General features: G+C 44.1%; 1 protein-coding gene across 12 annotated transcripts in view; it reads right to left on the bottom strand.

The window, feature by feature from the left end:
• The window catches only part of MAPKAP1 (MAPK associated protein 1), a 202410-nt gene that overhangs the window by 23990 nt on the left and 159518 nt on the right, over positions 1-18902 (bottom strand). For all 12 annotated transcript variants that reach the window (XM_081150443.1, XM_081150440.1, XM_081150446.1 and 9 more), the window contains one exon: positions 11988-12128. In XM_081150443.1, coding sequence (XP_081006569.1) covers positions 11988-12128 — 141 coding nt within the window. The remainder of the gene's footprint in view (positions 1-11987; positions 12129-18902) is intronic.

Genomic DNA, 18902 nt, shown 5'->3' with positions numbered 1-18902 from the left:
ACACCCAAAGTGGCTGTTGATTTATTGCCGTACTGAGTTTGGTTCTGGGCTCCCATGTATATTAGTGCTACAAATCTGGGTCCATTTAGCAGAGGGATGCTCATACATACATCACCAGCTCCTGCTCCAAGCCAAGGTCACTCCCCATTGCATCAATCTTTTCAACAGAGCCTACTTCACAAAGCGGGACTTTAGCAACCATCTCAGATGTAACAGACTCTGTCCTCTTTCATCTTTCTTTTATCATGTAAAGTACACTTTAACTTCTATTATTTTTATCTGCAAATTGTTACTGTATAGTTCATCCATTACGGGCTGTATCTCTACATCAATTGCCTAAGCTCTGAGCCGCCACAAGAACACTTTCCCAATGACGCCCTTTCCTGGGGTTATTGTGCAGTCACTGCTCACAGAGGAGAACCCCGAGTCTGGGGTTTGGGGATGAAGACATGGGAGAGGAATGCATTAGGTTCAAGAAAGGCAGGCAGGTGGAACACCATCTAAACAATCAGTGTGTTCCAAAAAAGTTGCGCATAAATCAGACTTTTTTCTGAATCAAATCACATTTCCCACTGACTTCTAGTTCCAGAGATACTTTATCTTCATTTTGGATTGATCTGTAATTGGCAGGGGCCCCCAACACTTCAGTTTTAAGTTTCTCTGCCCTGCAGGCTTTCAGTCAAGTAGTTAATGATCTGTAAAACACTCTCGCTTGCCTAGAGGAGTCACTATTTAAAGGAACCTGTAGGGGAATCTTTCCTGATGGGAAAAATCCTTTTGTGCAATTAAATAATCTCATCCTATTTGAGATGTGTGTGAGTCTCAGCTTCTTAAAGCAGGGCACATGGCCCCAAAGGACCCTAGTTGCTCTGGCGAGAGAAGTGGCAGCCCCTTAATTCTAGTCCAGGGGGTCCAGAGGCAGTCCATGGTAGGAGCCCGGGTTCCTGAGCACACCCAGACCCCAGTGCTGAAGAGAGAGCCTGTAGAATCCAGCCTGGAAGCAAAGAGACCTCTTCTGTGCCTGACCTGTGTGTCGAGATTTCCTTGGTTGGAAGGAGGAGGCAGCCTGGTGGAGAGGAGACCAGTTAAGAGGCAGGTGCCACAGTTTAGGCCAGGGGCGGAGGGGTGAACATTAACTGGTACCAACCATGTGCCAGCATGATTAAAATCCTTTGTGTGCATTGATTCAAGTCTCAAAACCTTATAAAGTTGGTTACTATATTTATCCCTATTTTATAGATGAGGAAACTGAAACACAGGGAGGTTAAGTAACTTGCCCAAGATCACACAGCTAAGAAGTGGCAAAGGTGGAATTTGAGAACTAGGCAATCCGGTTCCAGAGTGTGTCCTCTCAGCCACTACACTATTCTGCAGAACTGTGCTGAGTGTTTTACATAACACACCGAGGAGAGGCGAAGATGCTTGTCCAAGGCTGGAGAGCTTTTAGGTGGAAAAGCCATTTTCACACCCAAAGCTTTCCGGTTCCCAAATATGGCACTTTGCCCTGCTCTGCACACACTCATTCAGTTGGGTCAAGAGGACATAAGGAACTCTGCCCACCCAGTCTTTAGTCTCCTCTCTCAATTTTCACCAAGGAACAAATAAATATTCAAGTGTGACAATATACGCACACCTATTTTTGTTCACCTATTTTTGAGCATGAAATCCTATCATTATTACTATTATTGTTGTTGTTGTTATTATTTTTGACCACTGAACATGGTTCTGATTTCCGTGGCTACAATTTTGGTGTAAAGTCACTGAAACAAAGGCAGAGGCAACTCCTCAAAGTGTTACTATGCACTATTTTTAAGTAACTCAAATCACAAAATATGTCCTAGAAAACAAGGGAAGCTGGCTTTTGTTAAGTTTACATTTCTCCTCCAACTTAAATGGCAACAATAGAGGATTAGTTGATCCAACCATGACGCAATAGAACACGACCATGAAAAATTATGTGAGAAAAGCTCTGGTTTGGAGAAATTCCTATGTTATGTGAGGACAGAAAGAACATTTATAAAAAAGAGATAAAAAAGATATGCTCGAAACTGGCCCCAGTGGTCAACTCTTACACCCTTTTCTTTTGTATATTTTCCCAAAATAAAAATTTCACCCTAAATAAAACCAAACCTTTTAAAAAGTTGACTTTTTTTTGGTTTTTATTTCAGAATTCAGTATGGTTGAATTCTGTAATGGATAATCATGAAAAGTGACCGTAATTGAAGGTTATTCCATCTGGCAGTTCTCAAGTACCCAAGACCGAGCTGCTGGGAAGGGCTCCATGAGCTGCATTATGCCCAACCGGGTGCCACTCTCACGATGGTGCCTGGAGGCTCCACCCTACCAGAAATTGCAGGTAAGGAAAAAGAGAGCATGGGGCTAGCCCAAAGTGGCCAGGATCAGTCCCTTCCCTCAGAAACAAGGGAGGCCATTTGTCTCCTTTACCAGGTCTCTTTCCCTACCCACTGATCCACGGCCATCTGTCATGACCTTTTCATGCTCCCACTTCTGACAGCTTCCAGATACAAAAGTCCAACTTCACTGGAAGCAAACTATCACACCAACTGTCAGAGGCAGAAAACACCGCCTGATTGCTGTCCTACATCAACGAGGGCATATAAATCCCTCCTTAACAAGACAGCTCAGAATAAACAAAACTGCAGCTCTGCTGTATACACAACTCTCCGGGGAAACGATTTGTCCAAGGTTTCAGCGTTTGCAAGGAGACCCTCGCCTGTTTTAACTAACCATAGATTTCCATACAAGGAAATGAGCACTCTTCTGCTAACACAGACTGGAACCACCTTTGAGCAGCCCGTGTGGGTCCGTTGTTGTAGAGACTTATTGAAAACTTACAACTGTCAGGAATGCAGTAGTAGCCTGTTTTAGATTTAAAGACAGTGGTGCAGAGAGGTTAGGGGCAGGGACTTTGGAGTCTGAAAGTCTTGAGTTCAAGTATCAGCTTGCCTATTTCCTATCTATGTGACTTTGGCCAAGTTGCTACAAAGTGGTGATGATTAACAGTATCGACTGCGCTGTGACACAGAACGAGTGATGAGGGTCAGAACAGTGGAGCTCAGGGAGCCACAGGAGGGATGTGAACAAGGGACCTGCTGGCCCTAGTCTGGGGGGTGAGGGGAATTCTCTCCAGGACCTGCTCTACACCCTAGCCTTAGAGTACCCGGATCCATGACTGTCCAGCTGGGGACACCAATGCCCTCATACCTGTGAATCCTTACAATAACCTCCCATCACCAGGGGTCACTGGGGATAGCTCTTCCCTGCGACCCGCAAGAGTTCAATTCAACATCAGGAGGAGCGTCTTCACACCTGGAGCTAGGGAAACATTTGTGCTAGGGAACCTGTCCTCTAAGGCCTCCAGGCTCTTAATTTGGAAATCTTGATTGTGCCAGCACATTCCATTGATGTTATCCTGTTCTCCCTCAGTGAGCCTGACCTTCCTCCTTTGTAAAATGGGGCAACAGCAGTACCAGTTCCTGGGTGTCATGAAAATGGACTGGCATAAGCACGTAAAGTACTTAGGGAAAGTGCCTGGCACATAATAAAGGCTTCATCAATTATTCCTAAGGATGAACCTCAGAAAGGTGAAATGAGGCATCTGCCCGGGTGAACCAAGTTAGCAAACAGCAAAGCTGGGGCTGAAGCCCAGGTCTATTAGACTAAGTAGAGTGTGTTCCGACCCATCAGCTGTTCCCTGGTGTCCCAGAGGAGCGTGCCTGGCTCTTAGGAGGCACAACTCCCGGGAGACACACTTAAAATGCCCCTCTCTGAAGCTAAAACACCAGTTTGGCAAGAATTAGGCCATCTGACATTCCATGCCTCAGTGTATTTCCTGAGTTATTGTTGATCTGCTCAGACATCATGAGCTGTGGTTCATTCATCAATTTCCTACAACTCTGAATCTAAGACTACAAAATCCCCATTGTTGTTAAATCCTGGAGTAGCTTTTTATACAATTCTACAATCCTCTTGTCTTCAGGTTACCTAGAGCCTATGAAAGCCTGGGAAAGCCTCCCGGGAGAGCCACTGAACAACTCTTTGCCAGAGTGGATTTCACTGAATCTACACAACCAATCGATAGCATGCACAGGGCAGTCAGGGAAGTCTTTGAAACTTGTCTGAATTTATACACAGGATCAGAAGCACAGGCTGTTTGGGCTTAATGAGACCTCAGAGGTCACCTAGTCTGGGGTTCTCACTCTCCATATGAAGAAATTGAGGCTCAGGGCAGGGATATGACTTGTCTGATGTCACCCACTGATGACAGAGCTGTAACCATAATTCATAGCCCCATGCCACCTGGCCAGGGCTTAAACAGACCAGCTCTGCTGTCTCACTATGCAATGCGTACACAGTGGGTATTTCACTCAGTGATCAAACGTATTCCGGTATAAAAAGCATTGCCTAGGTAACATATTCGGAACCCAAAATAGATGACAAAGCCATGTTGTGGGTCATAACCAAAATGAAACCCAGGAGAGCCTGAAATTCCTGCGATCGAGTGGGATATTGGGGCCTAGGATCACTGGTTCCATTTGAGGGGTAAGCACCCAAAATCATTTGGAAACCTAGCTAAAAGCTGCCCATTCCAATGTGTGGCCAGTGACAAATCTAAATGACTAGAACATTATCCTTAGATGCAAACTAAGGGGAGGCCCGCATGTGAATGAGACCACGAATGTACAGCAACACTCAGCACAGCCTTCGGCATAAGGGCAGGGCTCACAGAATGAGACCTGGGACTGTTTAATTCGAGTAACACCTGTCCTTAGATGAGAGCTAAATTCTCTCTGTAGACAAGGCAGTTAGATCCCCACACTAAACATTCTCCTCGGGCAAGCTTACAGTGTGAGTTAGGAGGCAGAAATGCCGTTTCCTAAGATCATTTATAGCATCACTCATAGAATGGGAAAATCAGACCTTCCCCAAGCTCAGTACACTGCTGGGGCTCAAGTGCCAGGAATGAGGAGGTGGCCAAGAGGATCTAGGACCCTGATGACCCTCAGGCATCCTATCCCACTAATTCTGTTCTGCGGTGTTTCTGAACTTTTTCCAATTTTCAGTTCTTTGTGTTTCTCAGCTTTTTCCAATTCTCAGTTCTTTCTCAGCCACCCGAGGAACCTGACATTGTCTTTAGCAACCCTGGATTACTCAGCAGGAATTCTCAAGGAAGTAGATCTGGGAGCAGGCAACTAGAGGAAGGCACACAGTTAGAAAAAGCCCCCAGAGTTCCCAACATTCCCAGTCAGATTTCTCCTCAACCCCATCACTGCATTAACACTAAGGGGGTAAAGGGATTTTCTGGAGGCAGTCTTGATAGCATCTGTCCTGCTCTCACAAGTTCATTAGTGTTTTTTAAGTTCTGTTCTAAATTTTGGTTCAGAAAATGTTGCCACAGTAGGGACACATCATTTAATACTGGCATTGTCATCCTCAAATTACTCAATGGACACAGGGATTCGGGAGCTAAGCATGATGCATGTCTCAGGATCATTTTAGTGTCTTTGAATGGAGAAGGGTTATTGTCTTAGTATTCAAAGAGAAAATGAAACAGAAATGAGGGAGGAAGATCAATCCACTTCTCAAAACATGCATTTCCAGATTATGCAATTACTTCAACTATATACCATAGGCATCCCATCAGAAAATAAGAGGGCAAATATTTTATTCATACAGACACAGAGAACTACTTTCAGCATCAGTGTGAGCCTAAGGAGTAGGAGTCCAGGCCACAGCTGTTGGCTTTCACTCACACGTCTGTGTAGTTAATGTGTTCACATGTGCATACTGTATATTAAAGGAACACTGTAATAAGGTCTTCCTTGAGTGCTGACTTACAGACATTAACAAGGGGGTTAAATAATAACGGCAACAGGACAGATAAGCCGGGAAGACAATAGATGGCAAAGACGCTGCCCCTCATCAGGCTCAGGCCCAGGGCAGACCTTTTCATCAATCAGAGTTTCTTTCCGTTGCCCTCAGCTGCAGCTCAAGATGCCGCCTCAGCACACTGCTCTGGGCGGCCTGCACAAACCTGGCTGAGTCGGTTTACGAGATGAAAGCTCACTGCCTTCGCTGAGCTATGTGATACTAGACTTGGTAATTTTGATAAATAACTACCATGACCACAAGTATTATGATTATACATGTGGATTATTTTAGGAAGAGATAATGGAGGTAACCTTTTGGTAGAGGTTATTTTATAATATAGTCTTTATCAGTAAATCCAATACAGAATTTGTATATCCTATACAGAATTGTTAGGCTATATGTGCAATATGACACAGATAGTATTTTATGTATTCATATTATGGTATGAATTCAAGGTACATTATGTTTCCCTTTGGTGACATGGGGACAATCTATAATGACAAATGATAAGGTGAAGGAATCAAGTTAGCACAAGTGGCTCAACTATCAAAGCATTTCCCAGCCTAAGACTGTGTGTCTGGAAAACCAGGCTGACCTGTGCATTCAGTAAAAACAAGCCTTGGACAAAGAGATAAGATGCAAGAAAGTCCTCTGACTGCTCTGAGACTGCGTTTCCCAAACCCCTCAATTAACGGGAGATTCTGAGCCAGCAGGTCAGGGATGAGGTCAGGACAGGAAGCACTGCTCGAAGGCACTGTGTAAATGAGAGGTAAACTGTGGGATGTCCTAGCCCTCTCTGCCTTGTTTTTCACCTGGGTGGCCCCTTGGCAGGTGCATCATAATTCAGCTTCTGCCACCCAGCCAACAAATACCCATTGATGGGATACTATGGGCCTTCTAGGTCGTGGCTGGTATTCACCATCTGACCCTGTTAGTTTTGATTTTCCCCAAACCTACTTCACCCTGCCAGTCTTGCCATGTTTGGGTATCACCCATGTCTTAGCAACTGATCCTATGTCAGCCACATATGATCGAATGAAAGAAACCTCGACTTGGTACAAGCTCAAGCAAGGTCTACACTTAAGGGCCTCTGTATTTCTAGGCCCAACACACAGGGGAAGCAGGCAAGGCAAAATATTCCAAGAATGGTTTTGGAAATACAGGAATGGTTAGGCATGGTGGCTTTGTTTGGTGAGCTTTCCAGAGCAGGGATGGCAAATCAACTTAAGAACGAACTGCAGTGATTTGGGGGGGGGGGGGGCATCCTCAGAGGACTGTGTTGGGAAGGATTCTGAGGGCAGGTCCAGGCCCAGCAGAAAGAGCAACAACTGAATGACAGTGTGAATGAGGCTGAAACAGCGGCACCCGCACCACACTGACACCAAGCTCCAGATGCCAGGGTAGGGGGAAGAGTGAGGGGTGTGCAGACATTTTAGGACTAGCCAAGGAGAAGGAATCAGTTCCTTTGTGCAGGCAAGTTATTAATGACTGAGGCATCTGAGGCATGAGGGCCTGGGCTTAGCATACGGAGTGGGTTGTCTGTGCTACTGGGACTGGGTATCCCACTGTATATTTGATGGCTCAGGGGGAGGGAAGGGAGTTAGCACCTATTAAGTAATAGCTCCGTGCCAGTGAACACTAAGTGCTTTATATATATCGCATTGTTTCATTACTTCCTCCAAGCCTGTTTTCTCAGTCATGAAATGGGAATACCATCATCAGTGTGCTGTGTGGATTAAATAAGGTAACAGTGTGCTATGTGGATTAAATAAGAGTTTGTGACAGTCTGTATGCTGGAAATTGTTACAGAACTACGGAATATTGGTGCAATGATGATTTGCATTCAAGGCATAATATAGTAGTTAGCCGCAGGATTTGCCTCAGACAGACTTGGGTTCTGATTCTGGCTTCATTACTTACTAGATTTTTCCCTACACCCCCGTTTCCTCACATAAGATATGGAGATAATACCAGTGCTGTCTAAAAGTAGTACTATAATTAAAGAAGACAGTGCCTATAAAAGAGTGATCAGCAGAGGGCTTGGCACATAGTAAGCACTTGATAAACAATAACTGCTTTTAAAAATTATAATTCTTCGTGTTAATATTATTTAGAAAGATCAGACCTTTGTCATAGGTTTCATTAACAGACTCCAATATATTTTCCAATCACACAAAAACCTGGTGGAAAACTGATTTAAGTTTGAGTCCTGCAGATCAAAGTTTGACTCTCATCCCGACCTCAGAAACAAAAGGCAGATGGTAAAAGTAGAGCAGTGGCCACTACTACCTGTCAGAAGACAAGCAGCTGCGCTGGCACCGCGGAGCTTGGAAATTCCGGTCCTCTGCTGTGCACTTTTACGTACCACTGACTCTGAGTGGCTGGGTAGTTTTCTGTGGACTCAGCAGGTCAGCTGGGTAAATGCCACACACAGACACTTACCACTTAGAAGAGCCTGCCACAGGGGGCAAGGGAAACCTCTGTTCTGACTGACACAGGATGGACGAGCGGAGGAGGCCATCCATCAGTGTCAGGAAAGATTTGAAGCACCTGGCTAGTCAGTTGAAATAAAATAAATTATTTACTGATCTCAGGGTCTAGCAGCTCACTTGAATGCTCATAAAGGACGTGCTATATGCTGCCATGCACTTTGTGGTAGGTTCTGTTCCAGGAAGGAAGAATGTCTGGATTGCTGTGTGCAGGTTTTTGTTGTAAGAATGAAAGGGTGTTACCATCTGCTTCGCAAGGAGGGAGAGAGGGTCTTAAGTTACATAGCTGAACTCATGTACCTGGGAATAGGAAATGAGTGTATTTATTCACTGCATGGTATAAGTACTCATGGGCAGTTTATGACTGTCAAAAAACACCTCAGGACTAATTAATGACGTTGCTGTTTATAATGCTAAGGACTGAACTAAACTCCTTAGAAATATTCTGACGTTTTAGAAGCTCCTCAGAGTCCCGAATTTCCACCAGAGGGCGCCATGTGCACCATTGGAAGCATCCAGAGGTGACTGGGACCTGGCCTCTAGACGCTTCACTTCTGAGAACCACTGCTCTAGGGAAAGATACTTGTATCACTGTCATCCGTTTCTACCTGAGAAATCTCCATTGTGGCTACAACAGAGCCACAACTTTGCCAATAGAGCCACTACCTAATCTGAGTGATCTGGTCACTTTCAAGATGGTGGACTAGGAGGGAAAGCAATAAGCAAAATAAATCATGACAACAATAACAACAACAAGTAAGATAAACTACCACTGAGAACACAGCTTCCACGGGCCACTTTCATACAATCTTGAAAGGTAAATATATTTCGCATTTTGTAAATGACAAAAACAAAGATTGACCAGAGAAGGGACTTGTTCAAAGTGACACTGCAGGTAAGCAGTAATGCTAGGATCCAAATCCAGTCCTGGCTGCAGAGCCTGGGCTGTTCTCACAGATCTTTTTGTGGACCTTTTCCATTATACTAGTTTTTTGTTTGTTTTTTAATTTTGAGAGAGAGAGAGAGACAGACAAATCAATTTGTTGTTCCAGTTATTTATGCATTCATTGGTTGATTCTTGCATGTGCCCTGATCAGGATGGAACCCGCAACCTTGGTGTATCGGGGCGACACTCTAAACAACTGAGCTACCTGGCCAGGGCCCCTGGACCTTTTCCTTTAAATAAAATACAGGTCAGAATCTGATGAATTAAAGTTAGGCTTTCTGCCTTTGGAAAAAATTAGGGGGAAGAAGCCCACGATCTTGGCTATCTTTCAAAGGCACTGCTTTTTCACCTTGGGGATCAGAGGATTTGCTGATTATGCTTACCTGGGAAAATCCCTACCCTGTACCCTGGACCTTTATCTTGGCTGCACTCAGGATATTTATCAAGCTTCTTAAAACCAGGTCCACTCATAAAAACAGACCCTTTGTTACTGGGAAGGTACTGCTTTCAGGCACACGCAAACTGGATGTCTGAGTAACATTCTTATTTTAGTAAATTTTTCACTGAAAATATACCAACAGAAAGTATATAAATTATAAGAGTATGTATTATATACGACTTGACTTTTCCACAAAGTCTACACACTCAGGTCATCAGCACCCAGATAAACAACAGAACTTTATCAGTGTCCCAGTAGCTCCCCTCTAGTCTGAGCTCCCCAGGACAAGCACCATCATTACTTCTACACAGATTATTTGTGTCTATATTTGAATGTTATATAAATGGAATCATACAGTATGTGCTTTTACCTTCCTTTCTGGATCTGTTTTCTTTTGGAGGAGCCTTTTATTTTTATCTCTAGGAGAAATATCAGGAAAAGTATCCCCAGGAAGAATACCACTGAGAACTTTATGTTTTAAGAATCAACATTAAATAAGCAATTAAAAAAAAATTTTTTTTTTTTTTTTACCACTAGAGATTTAGAGTTTTTTTGTGAGGCGGGAGAAAGAGTCTAGAGAGGGGGAAGAAAGCTGGGTTCTATGTTTTGCTTCAAAGTTACTGGGAGCTAATTCATCTACTGAGTCTGTCAGAATCACCATCATCTCAGCAGCTGATGTTCACTGAGCTCTCACCACGTGCCAGGTGCCTTTGTAAGAATTCTTCGTGTTTTGCCATTTTATCCCCACGATCACCTTATCTACGAGAGAGGGACTATAATTTCCAGCTTACAAATTCGGAAACTGAGACTCTTTTGAGTCATCTGCCTGTGATGACTAATCACAGCTAATAAAGGAGCCAGAGTTTGAACCCAGGCCTCTGAGTCCCGAGTCTGTCCTCTAAGTACTCCTCTATATTGCCTCTCCACTAACAGCTCTCACTTTCAGATATTTACCAGCTGCCAGGCCCTGTGCTCAGGGCTTTACATGGACTAGTTGACTTGTTCCCACAGCAGTCCCAAGGTGCTGGTACCACTGATATTCCCATGTAAGCAGAATGGAACTGAGGCTCAGAAAGAGGAAGACACTTGCCTAACAGGGCTGGTTATTGGTAGACCACAATTTAAACCAGTTGTGATTCTGATGCTCATCTCTTAATTACTAAGCTATACTATCAGCCTATTTTAAGCTCCTGTCAGTCAAACTGAGAAGAAATTATTGAGACATTTTTCAGGCTTTATTACAAATTAGTCAGATTAATGTCAACATTAGAAAAGATTTTATGATGAGACACATACAAAGCATTTGTGAAAAACATAAAGTCGTGAGCCTTAGAGTGAGAATCCAAGCCTTCTCCCTTTATGCATGAAGCAAACGAGGCCCAGGAAGGGGAAGTGTGGCAGAGTCAGTGGCAGAGCCAGGGTGCAGTCCAGCTCCCTGATTTAGCCAGGAATTCACCCCTGCTCCCCCTCCTCCCACCATCCTTTATTATGGAGCAGGTGCACTCAAGTTGGACAGACCAGGGTTCTGCTCCTGACACCACCATTACCTGCTGTGTGAGCCTGAGCATAAGCCTTCACCTCTCTGCACCTCATCTGCCTTCTCTGTTAGATGGGGCAGTTAAGCAGTGCATGTGAACGTTTAGCATAGTGCCTAATGCACAGCGGATACCTGTAAATGACAGCCCTGATGACAATGGTACATTAATATCCTGGTGACACTAGGATATTTTCTTCTGCTAGTTTAAGTCAAAACAGGAATTTAGCATTTAATTGGAAAAAATTAACCCCACATATTAGTTGAAAGTTGGTTCCGAATTATCTGGTGAGAATTCAAATACAACTTCCGAAATCCCGGCAAAGCTTCCCGAATAAATGCATGAAAGAACAGGCAATGACTCCACTGAGCAGAGACAGGCGGCAGTGCTACAAGGCAGTTCTGAGAGCATGTGAGAGAATTATGGAACTTCACAGAAGTCAATCAGTTTGAAGAGTCTCAAGTTAGTTCTATTTCTAATCTTCTGCTTCATAAAAAAGAAGACAAGACAGAGCACTTGGCTGGGAAAAAGGAGGTACTTTAAATTTCATTGTTTAAACATTTTCTCTGAAAACAAATTACCGATAGTCACTCAGGTTACGTAAAAGTTGTATGTGGTTTCTCTCCCTATTTCTATGTTGACCACTGATATAAAGGGTCCAGTTTGTCACCTGTTCATGCACTTACCTAACTGTACATCGGTTGTGAATCGGAGTCTGTGGATCATGCTGACTTTGAATGACTTGTAATGGTGGCTGCTAAGCATATCCTGTACTGTAGCTATGTCAATTTGCGAATCCTCCTCGAAAACCCCGTCTGCCCTTGAACCTGGGGAGGAAAAAGCAGTTTAACACATAAAGATACATGAGGCTTGGCAAATGGTGTCTGCTCAAAATGCTTTGGGATGAATTAAAATAATATGGGCTATTTAATTTGGAGAAGAAAAGGCTGAGCGATGACTTAATAATGCCATTCCAGTAAACAGAGAACGGTAACATATTAATCATTCAACAATTAATTCCACAAACACTGCCTCTTCTGTGGCAGGCCCTTGGCTAGGCGGTGGGGATACAGAAGGACAGAAAAACTGCTAGCCAGAAACTCTCAGTCTTAAGAGTAAGTCAAAATCCCAAAGCACGGGTGGTCCCATTTCTCATTTCTTTTTCTAATATTAATTTTCCTGATCATAAAAGTAATCCATGCTTCTTGAAGAATCCTGTGCTTTCCGAGTCTCAAACCGTCTGTTTACCAGCTTGCTGTCCTGGCTCCAGTCTCTGCTGGTACAGGCACCGGACAGCTCGCGCTTGAATGTCTGGAACAGTCTCCTCACTGGCCTTCTGGCCACCAGGCTCCCTCTGCAATCCGGCCACCACAGGACTTTCCAATTCATCTTTCTAAAGCTTTGATCATTCACTCATCAAATGTTTAGTGAGAGCTCCGTGTATGCTAAGTACTCTGATATGTGACACTGGCGACAAAGAAGACTGGTACTCAAAAATCATCCCTGGCTTCCCATGGCTTCCTAAATGATGCACACTTTTTTCAACCAAGCACTCAAGACTGTCCATAATCTGGCTGAAACATACATTTTCAATTTTACTTGTCATTTCTCACACCTACCTTCTCTCAGCAACTCCCAAACTCCCCAGACTGCACACAGATCCAGGTTTTTCTACTTCTGGGCCTTTGCTCATGTGTACCCTTGGCCTAGAACATCCTTTCTAGCCTTACCCTGCACCTGTCAAAACCCCACCCAGGCAGGCTGGCTCCATCTCCACCTTCTGCTGAATTCCAGAGCAGTTGGTTTATACTGGACTCTGGAACCAGGCAGAGTTGGGCTCAATTCCTAGTCTCTAACTTGCTATATGATCTTTGGCAAGTGACCGGCTCACTGAACCCTGGTTTTTGCCATCCACAGAACGTCAAAATGTGTTTTAAAAATCTAACACATTCTACGCTTAATCAGTAGCAGCCATGATTACTTTTATTCTGCTGTCACAGAGGATCACATTCAGCCTAGCACTGGAGTTGCTGAGTGGTGGCTCTGTCCTGTTTAGAAGCTTTGTGGGGGCCAAGAAAGTTTTTTTTAAAAAATATATCTTTATTGATTTCAGAGAGAGGAAAGGAGAAGGAGAGAGAGAAATAGAAACATCAATGATGAGAGTCACTGATCGGCTGCCTCCTGCACGCCCCCGACTGGGGATCGAGCCCGCAACCTGGGCATGTGCCCTGACCGGGAATTGAACCTCGATCGCCTGGATCCTAGGCTGACGCTCAACCACTGAGCCACGCCCAGACGGGCTCCAAGAAAGTTTCTTACTCATCTCTGTCTCCTGCAAGCAGTGCAGGTAACCAGCCCACTAGAGCTAAATGCTGCTAAATAAGGAGACAGATAAACAAAGGCTGGACGCATGAGTGCTACTATACATCCGGCACGGTGAAGCTCTTTCCACGTTAAGCCTCATGGCAACCGGCTGTCATTCCTCACCTGAGGCTTTGGGAATCCAAGGCCTTTGAGGTGAAGTCATGGGTCAAGGTAACACTAAGCAAAGCTAAGTTACCTCTCACCCCCCAAGTGTGAAATGTGGTTCTCTGAAGGTACGGCTGCTGGTGCCCCTCCCCAGTGGGAGGGAGCGCCTGCTCAGCAGCGGCCAACAAGAACAGGGAGCCCGACGCCTTGCACCGGGCACCTACAGATGGGGCCACAGGGAAAGCCAGAGAGAGCTCCTTGGGACAGAGTTGTAGCTAAAAACTCTGGACTGGGTATAAAACAGGAGCATTCTGTTACGTAACTGGAAACCTGACAAATACAACTGTGTGCTTTCCTTCCCACAGTGCTGCTTACAGGGTGAGCTTCTTGCTTTTTTAACCCTCCCCTGAGAGTATGTTTTTATTGACAGAGAGGAAGGGAGAGAGGAACATCCGTTGGTTGCCTCCTGTACGTGCCCTGACCAGGGATCGAACCCACCACCTTTTTGGTGTATGGGGAATATGTTCCGACCAACTGAGCAACCTGGCCAGGGCTACAGGGCAAACTTTTAAGCAAAAGTTGGTTTCTGATGCCTTCACATTGAACCCACGTATTAGGAAGTGCACACTCTTTCCAAACACTACAATTATTCCCGGCCCGGACCATTCTAGCCCCTATAATGACACCCTCCCCTCAATAAGGAGCAGCCCAGCCCTCAATGAGCCATTCACCAGCTGCCTGGGACAGTCCACCTTAGTGTTTGCACATGTTGCTCTCTCTGCCCGGGTCACCTTCTCCCCATTTCACTCCCTCCTGGTCTATTCCTCCAGGCCTCTTCCCTGTTCTTCCTGAAGAGCTTAGCTCAAGTGACACTGCAGGGGCACGCTCCCTGACCCCAGGCCCCCAAGTCTAGCTCAGCTCCTGTGTTATCACACCCTGGATTTTCCTTCAGAATACTTATCACAGAGAGTAATTATCTGTCTCTGCCATTAGACTGCAAACCCCAAGAGGGCAGGCACAGTGACTGCTTTACTCACCATTGTAGCCCAGACCCCAGTGCTGCCTCACACAGGATAGAGCAAGTGCTCAATAAAAATTTACTGGATGAGTACCAGGTGCCATGTCCTCAGGAAGGATCAGAGGGGCTGAGTGACTAGGATTAGCAGAGCTGCAGTTGTCTGCAAGAGCCACTGGGAACCCTGCTTCCCTTCTTTGGAACACCTATGATTTTGAATAGAGGCACCATCATCATGATCACCACTGTCTCCTGGGTAATGTCCACATCTCAAATGGAAAGGCCGGCTAGAATTTAGTTTAGAATCATTCACTTTCTCCAATACATGTTTTACTGAAACAGAACTGCCAAAATGTATTTATTTCTACTTTAGAACTTTTTCTATATATGAGAATTGCGGAAAATTTTGGGAAATATTAAAATCCTTTCATGTTTTAAAAATTATTTAAAGCCATCTTTTCTGAGAAAATGCCATTATTAGATGCAACCTAGTTCAGGAACTTCTGTTTTCTTTACTAATTAGTATTTTCTAAATATTGCAGGTATTTGATTTGGAAAGAGGTAACAGCTCATTATGCTAAAATGCCAACTACTAAAAAAACAACCCCCCCTCCACTTAAGAGTTTTACATTTTATGATGTTGGATTAAAACCAATTTAAAAATTACTATAACGTGACATATAATTTTTTACTGAGCAATTTCAATGCCAGCTGCTAATAAAGCATCTTAGCTGTAAATGATAATTCAGATGCTTTTAGATAAAGTGGTGCATAAATATAGTTGGAAATTGATTTAGCTTCTTACAGAAGTACTGAAGAATGACATATTCTGTTTAATACACCAGCTAATGTAGTCCTAAAAGCTCAAACAAGTGCCAGTTTTCACTCCTAAATTTGCTGTGGGAGATTAATGAAAACTTTATATTTTGCTGAAATGTTAATAATGGGCAGACGAGATGATAGGATTTTAGTGGAGGTCTTAAAGCTATGGAATAACCAGCGAGGCCTGTCAATTTCCTTATATTAATTTTGTTCAAGACTGATATAGCTGTAGCTGGCTCCACACACTAATGCTTCTTGCATTGACCTTCTACTCTCCGACAGTGTAAATTCACATCCCATCTGAGGATTTAGGTCCCCTGATACTTGGGTGAGCTCTGAGTCTTGCCCCAGCTGACAGGGGCATGTTTGCTTTTATGATGAGAAGGGGAACAGCCCCTGGGGGAGCAGAGAAGGAAGAAACAGCCCTGCACGTGCCTCCAATACATGCTGCTCATTCCAAAGCAAGTTATCTGCTGAATGGAACAACTTCTGGTCTCAGAGTTCCAGGGCCATTTCTCAAAGTAGGTTCAGGAGTGCTGCTGCTTGGAGGGGGCATGCCTGTGTGCACAGATCAGTCAGCCATGAACCTGCCACCACTCCCCCCGGGCCAGCAGTATGCTAGACTGTGGAGGAACACTGGTGAGGACAAGGCAGGGTTCCTGGTCTTCAGAAGCAGATCATGACACCAAAGTATGTTTTGAACCAGAAAAGTTCTATGACTTTGCAAATGCACCTTTATTGTTTACATCCTTCTAGAAAGGAGCAAACCCAGCCACATATGAAATATGCTCAGCACTGCCTCACATGCATATTAAAATCATTACTGTACTATCAACTTCACATTTAAAAACCCACCTCTGTTCAAGAGAAGACACTTTTATCTACTCAAAGTAAAAAGCAGAGATAACCAGAAGGTCTTAAAAATAAATATATTAACAGAAACCACTCCCAAACTGTTAATTTAATTGAAATATAACCCTTTGGTATTTTGTTAAATTAGCAATTAAAAAGGTCACAAGCAATTAAATGAAACAAAAGCCACACTGTGTTCATCTACATTAATGCTGAACTGGGTCTCCTGGTGAATGACAAGATAAATTGTAATGGTGCCTTCAAAGACTTCACGATGTATTTTGTCAAAGTCGGAGTGTTAATGTCTCCATGAGCCATGGATTACCATAATGTATTGTGTCAAAACGCTCAAGCTGCAATAACTCAAAGATGTATTGTAATAGATCAAATTTTGGGGTGGGGCCTAAAAGTGACTCAGGCATCAGGTCTCAAATGGTCTGACAAACAGGCTCTGGAAGAATGACAGAGTACATCCCAATGCAGAACGGGTTAGGGACAGAAGGCGGAGAGAGGAAGAAGCTTGACTCTCTGAAGTAAGGAATTAGGAAGGAGGGTGCAGGCAATGACACAGACCTTAATGGCAAAACCAGGCCAGGGCAGGATGGGGCAAAGCAAAGCAGAGGTGAGGTGAAGGAGGTGGCAGGTGGAGTCTACAGCTTGAAAAGAGAGAGGGGGGGAGGAAGGGAGAGAGAGGGAGGGAGGGGGAGAGAGAGGGAGGGAGGGGGGAGGGGGAGGAAAGAAAAAAAAGCAAGAGAGTGAGGAAGGAAGGAAAGAAGGAAGGAAGGAAGGAAGGAAGGAAGGAAGGAAGGAAGGAAGGAAGGAAGGAAGGAAGGAAGGAAGGAAAGGAGGGAGGGAGGGAGGGAGGGAGGGAGGGAGGGAGGGAGGGAGGGAGGGGGGGGAGGGGAGGGGAGGGGAGGGGAGGGGAGGGGAGGGGAGGGGAGGGGTACTGAGAGAGAGCTAAGGGCTGGGAAGTGGGCCTGGGGCTTAACACTGGAAAGAACTAGACACAGAGTTCAGAGATGTAGATTCAACCTAACTCTGACCCCACAGGTCAAGAGTGGCTCAAAACCTTGCCCACGATTCCGCTGTTAGGCCGAGGCAGAGCTGGGCCAGGTCCCCACCTCAGCGCATCCCTAGAGCAGCAGCAGTAAGGGGGGGACACTGGGGGCAACTGTAAGCTCTAAGCCAGTGGTTCTGGAGGGCAGTCCAGGCCTCACTGTGGGGGAGGTCCCCAAGAACCCACCAGGGCTCCATAATCTCCATACTATTTTCATCATAACAACAGTAAGACATTATTTGCCCTTTCCATACCTATTACCTTACAAGTGCACAAAGTAATTCAAGTTCCCTGACATGGTTCTGAGTCCACATTGCAGCTAACCTTTAAGAAACTATCATTCAAGTTTTGGTATAGTAATGAAAATTAATAGCCACTATTACCTGAAAAGGCTGTTGAAATACTTCCCCTTTTCCAAAAACCTATGTTAGGCCATGTTTTCTTCATATACTTCAACTGAAACAATGTATTGTAACAGACTGAATGCAGAAGTACATATGCGGCCCTGGCTGGTGTGGCTCTGTTGGTTGGAGCATCGTCCTGTGCACCGAAAGGGCACGGGTTCGATTCCCAGTCAGGACACATACCTAGGTTTCATGTATCTCTCTCACATTGATGTTCCTGTTGTTATTTTCTTCCCTCCCTCCCTCAAATAAAAAAAAGAAAAAAAGAAGTAGATACACAAATCCAGGTACCTTCCATAAGGTCAGGCAGTACAGAAATTTGCAAAAATATAAAACAGTGCCCACTGGTTCAGGTGATTAGTCAATAATTTATTTCCTGATGAAATGAAAATAAATGCTCTTCAGGGAAAGAAAACAAAATAAAACAATCCTACTCTTCTCATTAAATTTTTTAAGCAGGCATTTTTTCATAAAAATTTATGTTAACATGTAATAAATTTATTGCCTTTTTAATGAATTCATAAATATTAAAAAATTTGTTTTTATTCCTAATAAGTAGATATAACCCAGTAAACAAACACTCATTCTTGAGTGTAAAGCAGTCCTAACACCAAAAAGTTGAGAACCACTGCCTTTAATGTCCTATGCCATGATTTCTTGTCCCTGGGTGTCCATGTGGACAACCATGGGACATAAAAGTACAGGTACAGCTGTGTATTTGTGTTACATACCTGACAACAAACACAGATAGAAAGCTTTTACACATATTCAGTAATAGACTTGTTGTCAGGTGATCAAGGCAAATTTTAACTAATTAATCGTTAAGTCAAAGCTCAGATGAACTTACTGTATGCTATTGGCAGATGTTTTGTGTCCGGAGATACAAACTACATGGGACTTTAAACTTCATTTTGTGGTTGGTCCAATAAGTCTTAGACTGTCTAAAAGCTCTAATCTAGTTATAAGTTAAATTAACTCCAAT

This window comes from Miniopterus schreibersii (genome assembly GCF_964146895.1).
Source record: "Miniopterus schreibersii genome assembly, chromosome: 11".
In the NCBI taxonomy this organism is placed as follows: domain Eukaryota; kingdom Metazoa; phylum Chordata; class Mammalia; order Chiroptera; family Miniopteridae; genus Miniopterus; species Miniopterus schreibersii.
Note: the sequence above shows the minus strand (reverse complement) of the source record. Positions and strands in the feature narration are given on the sequence as shown.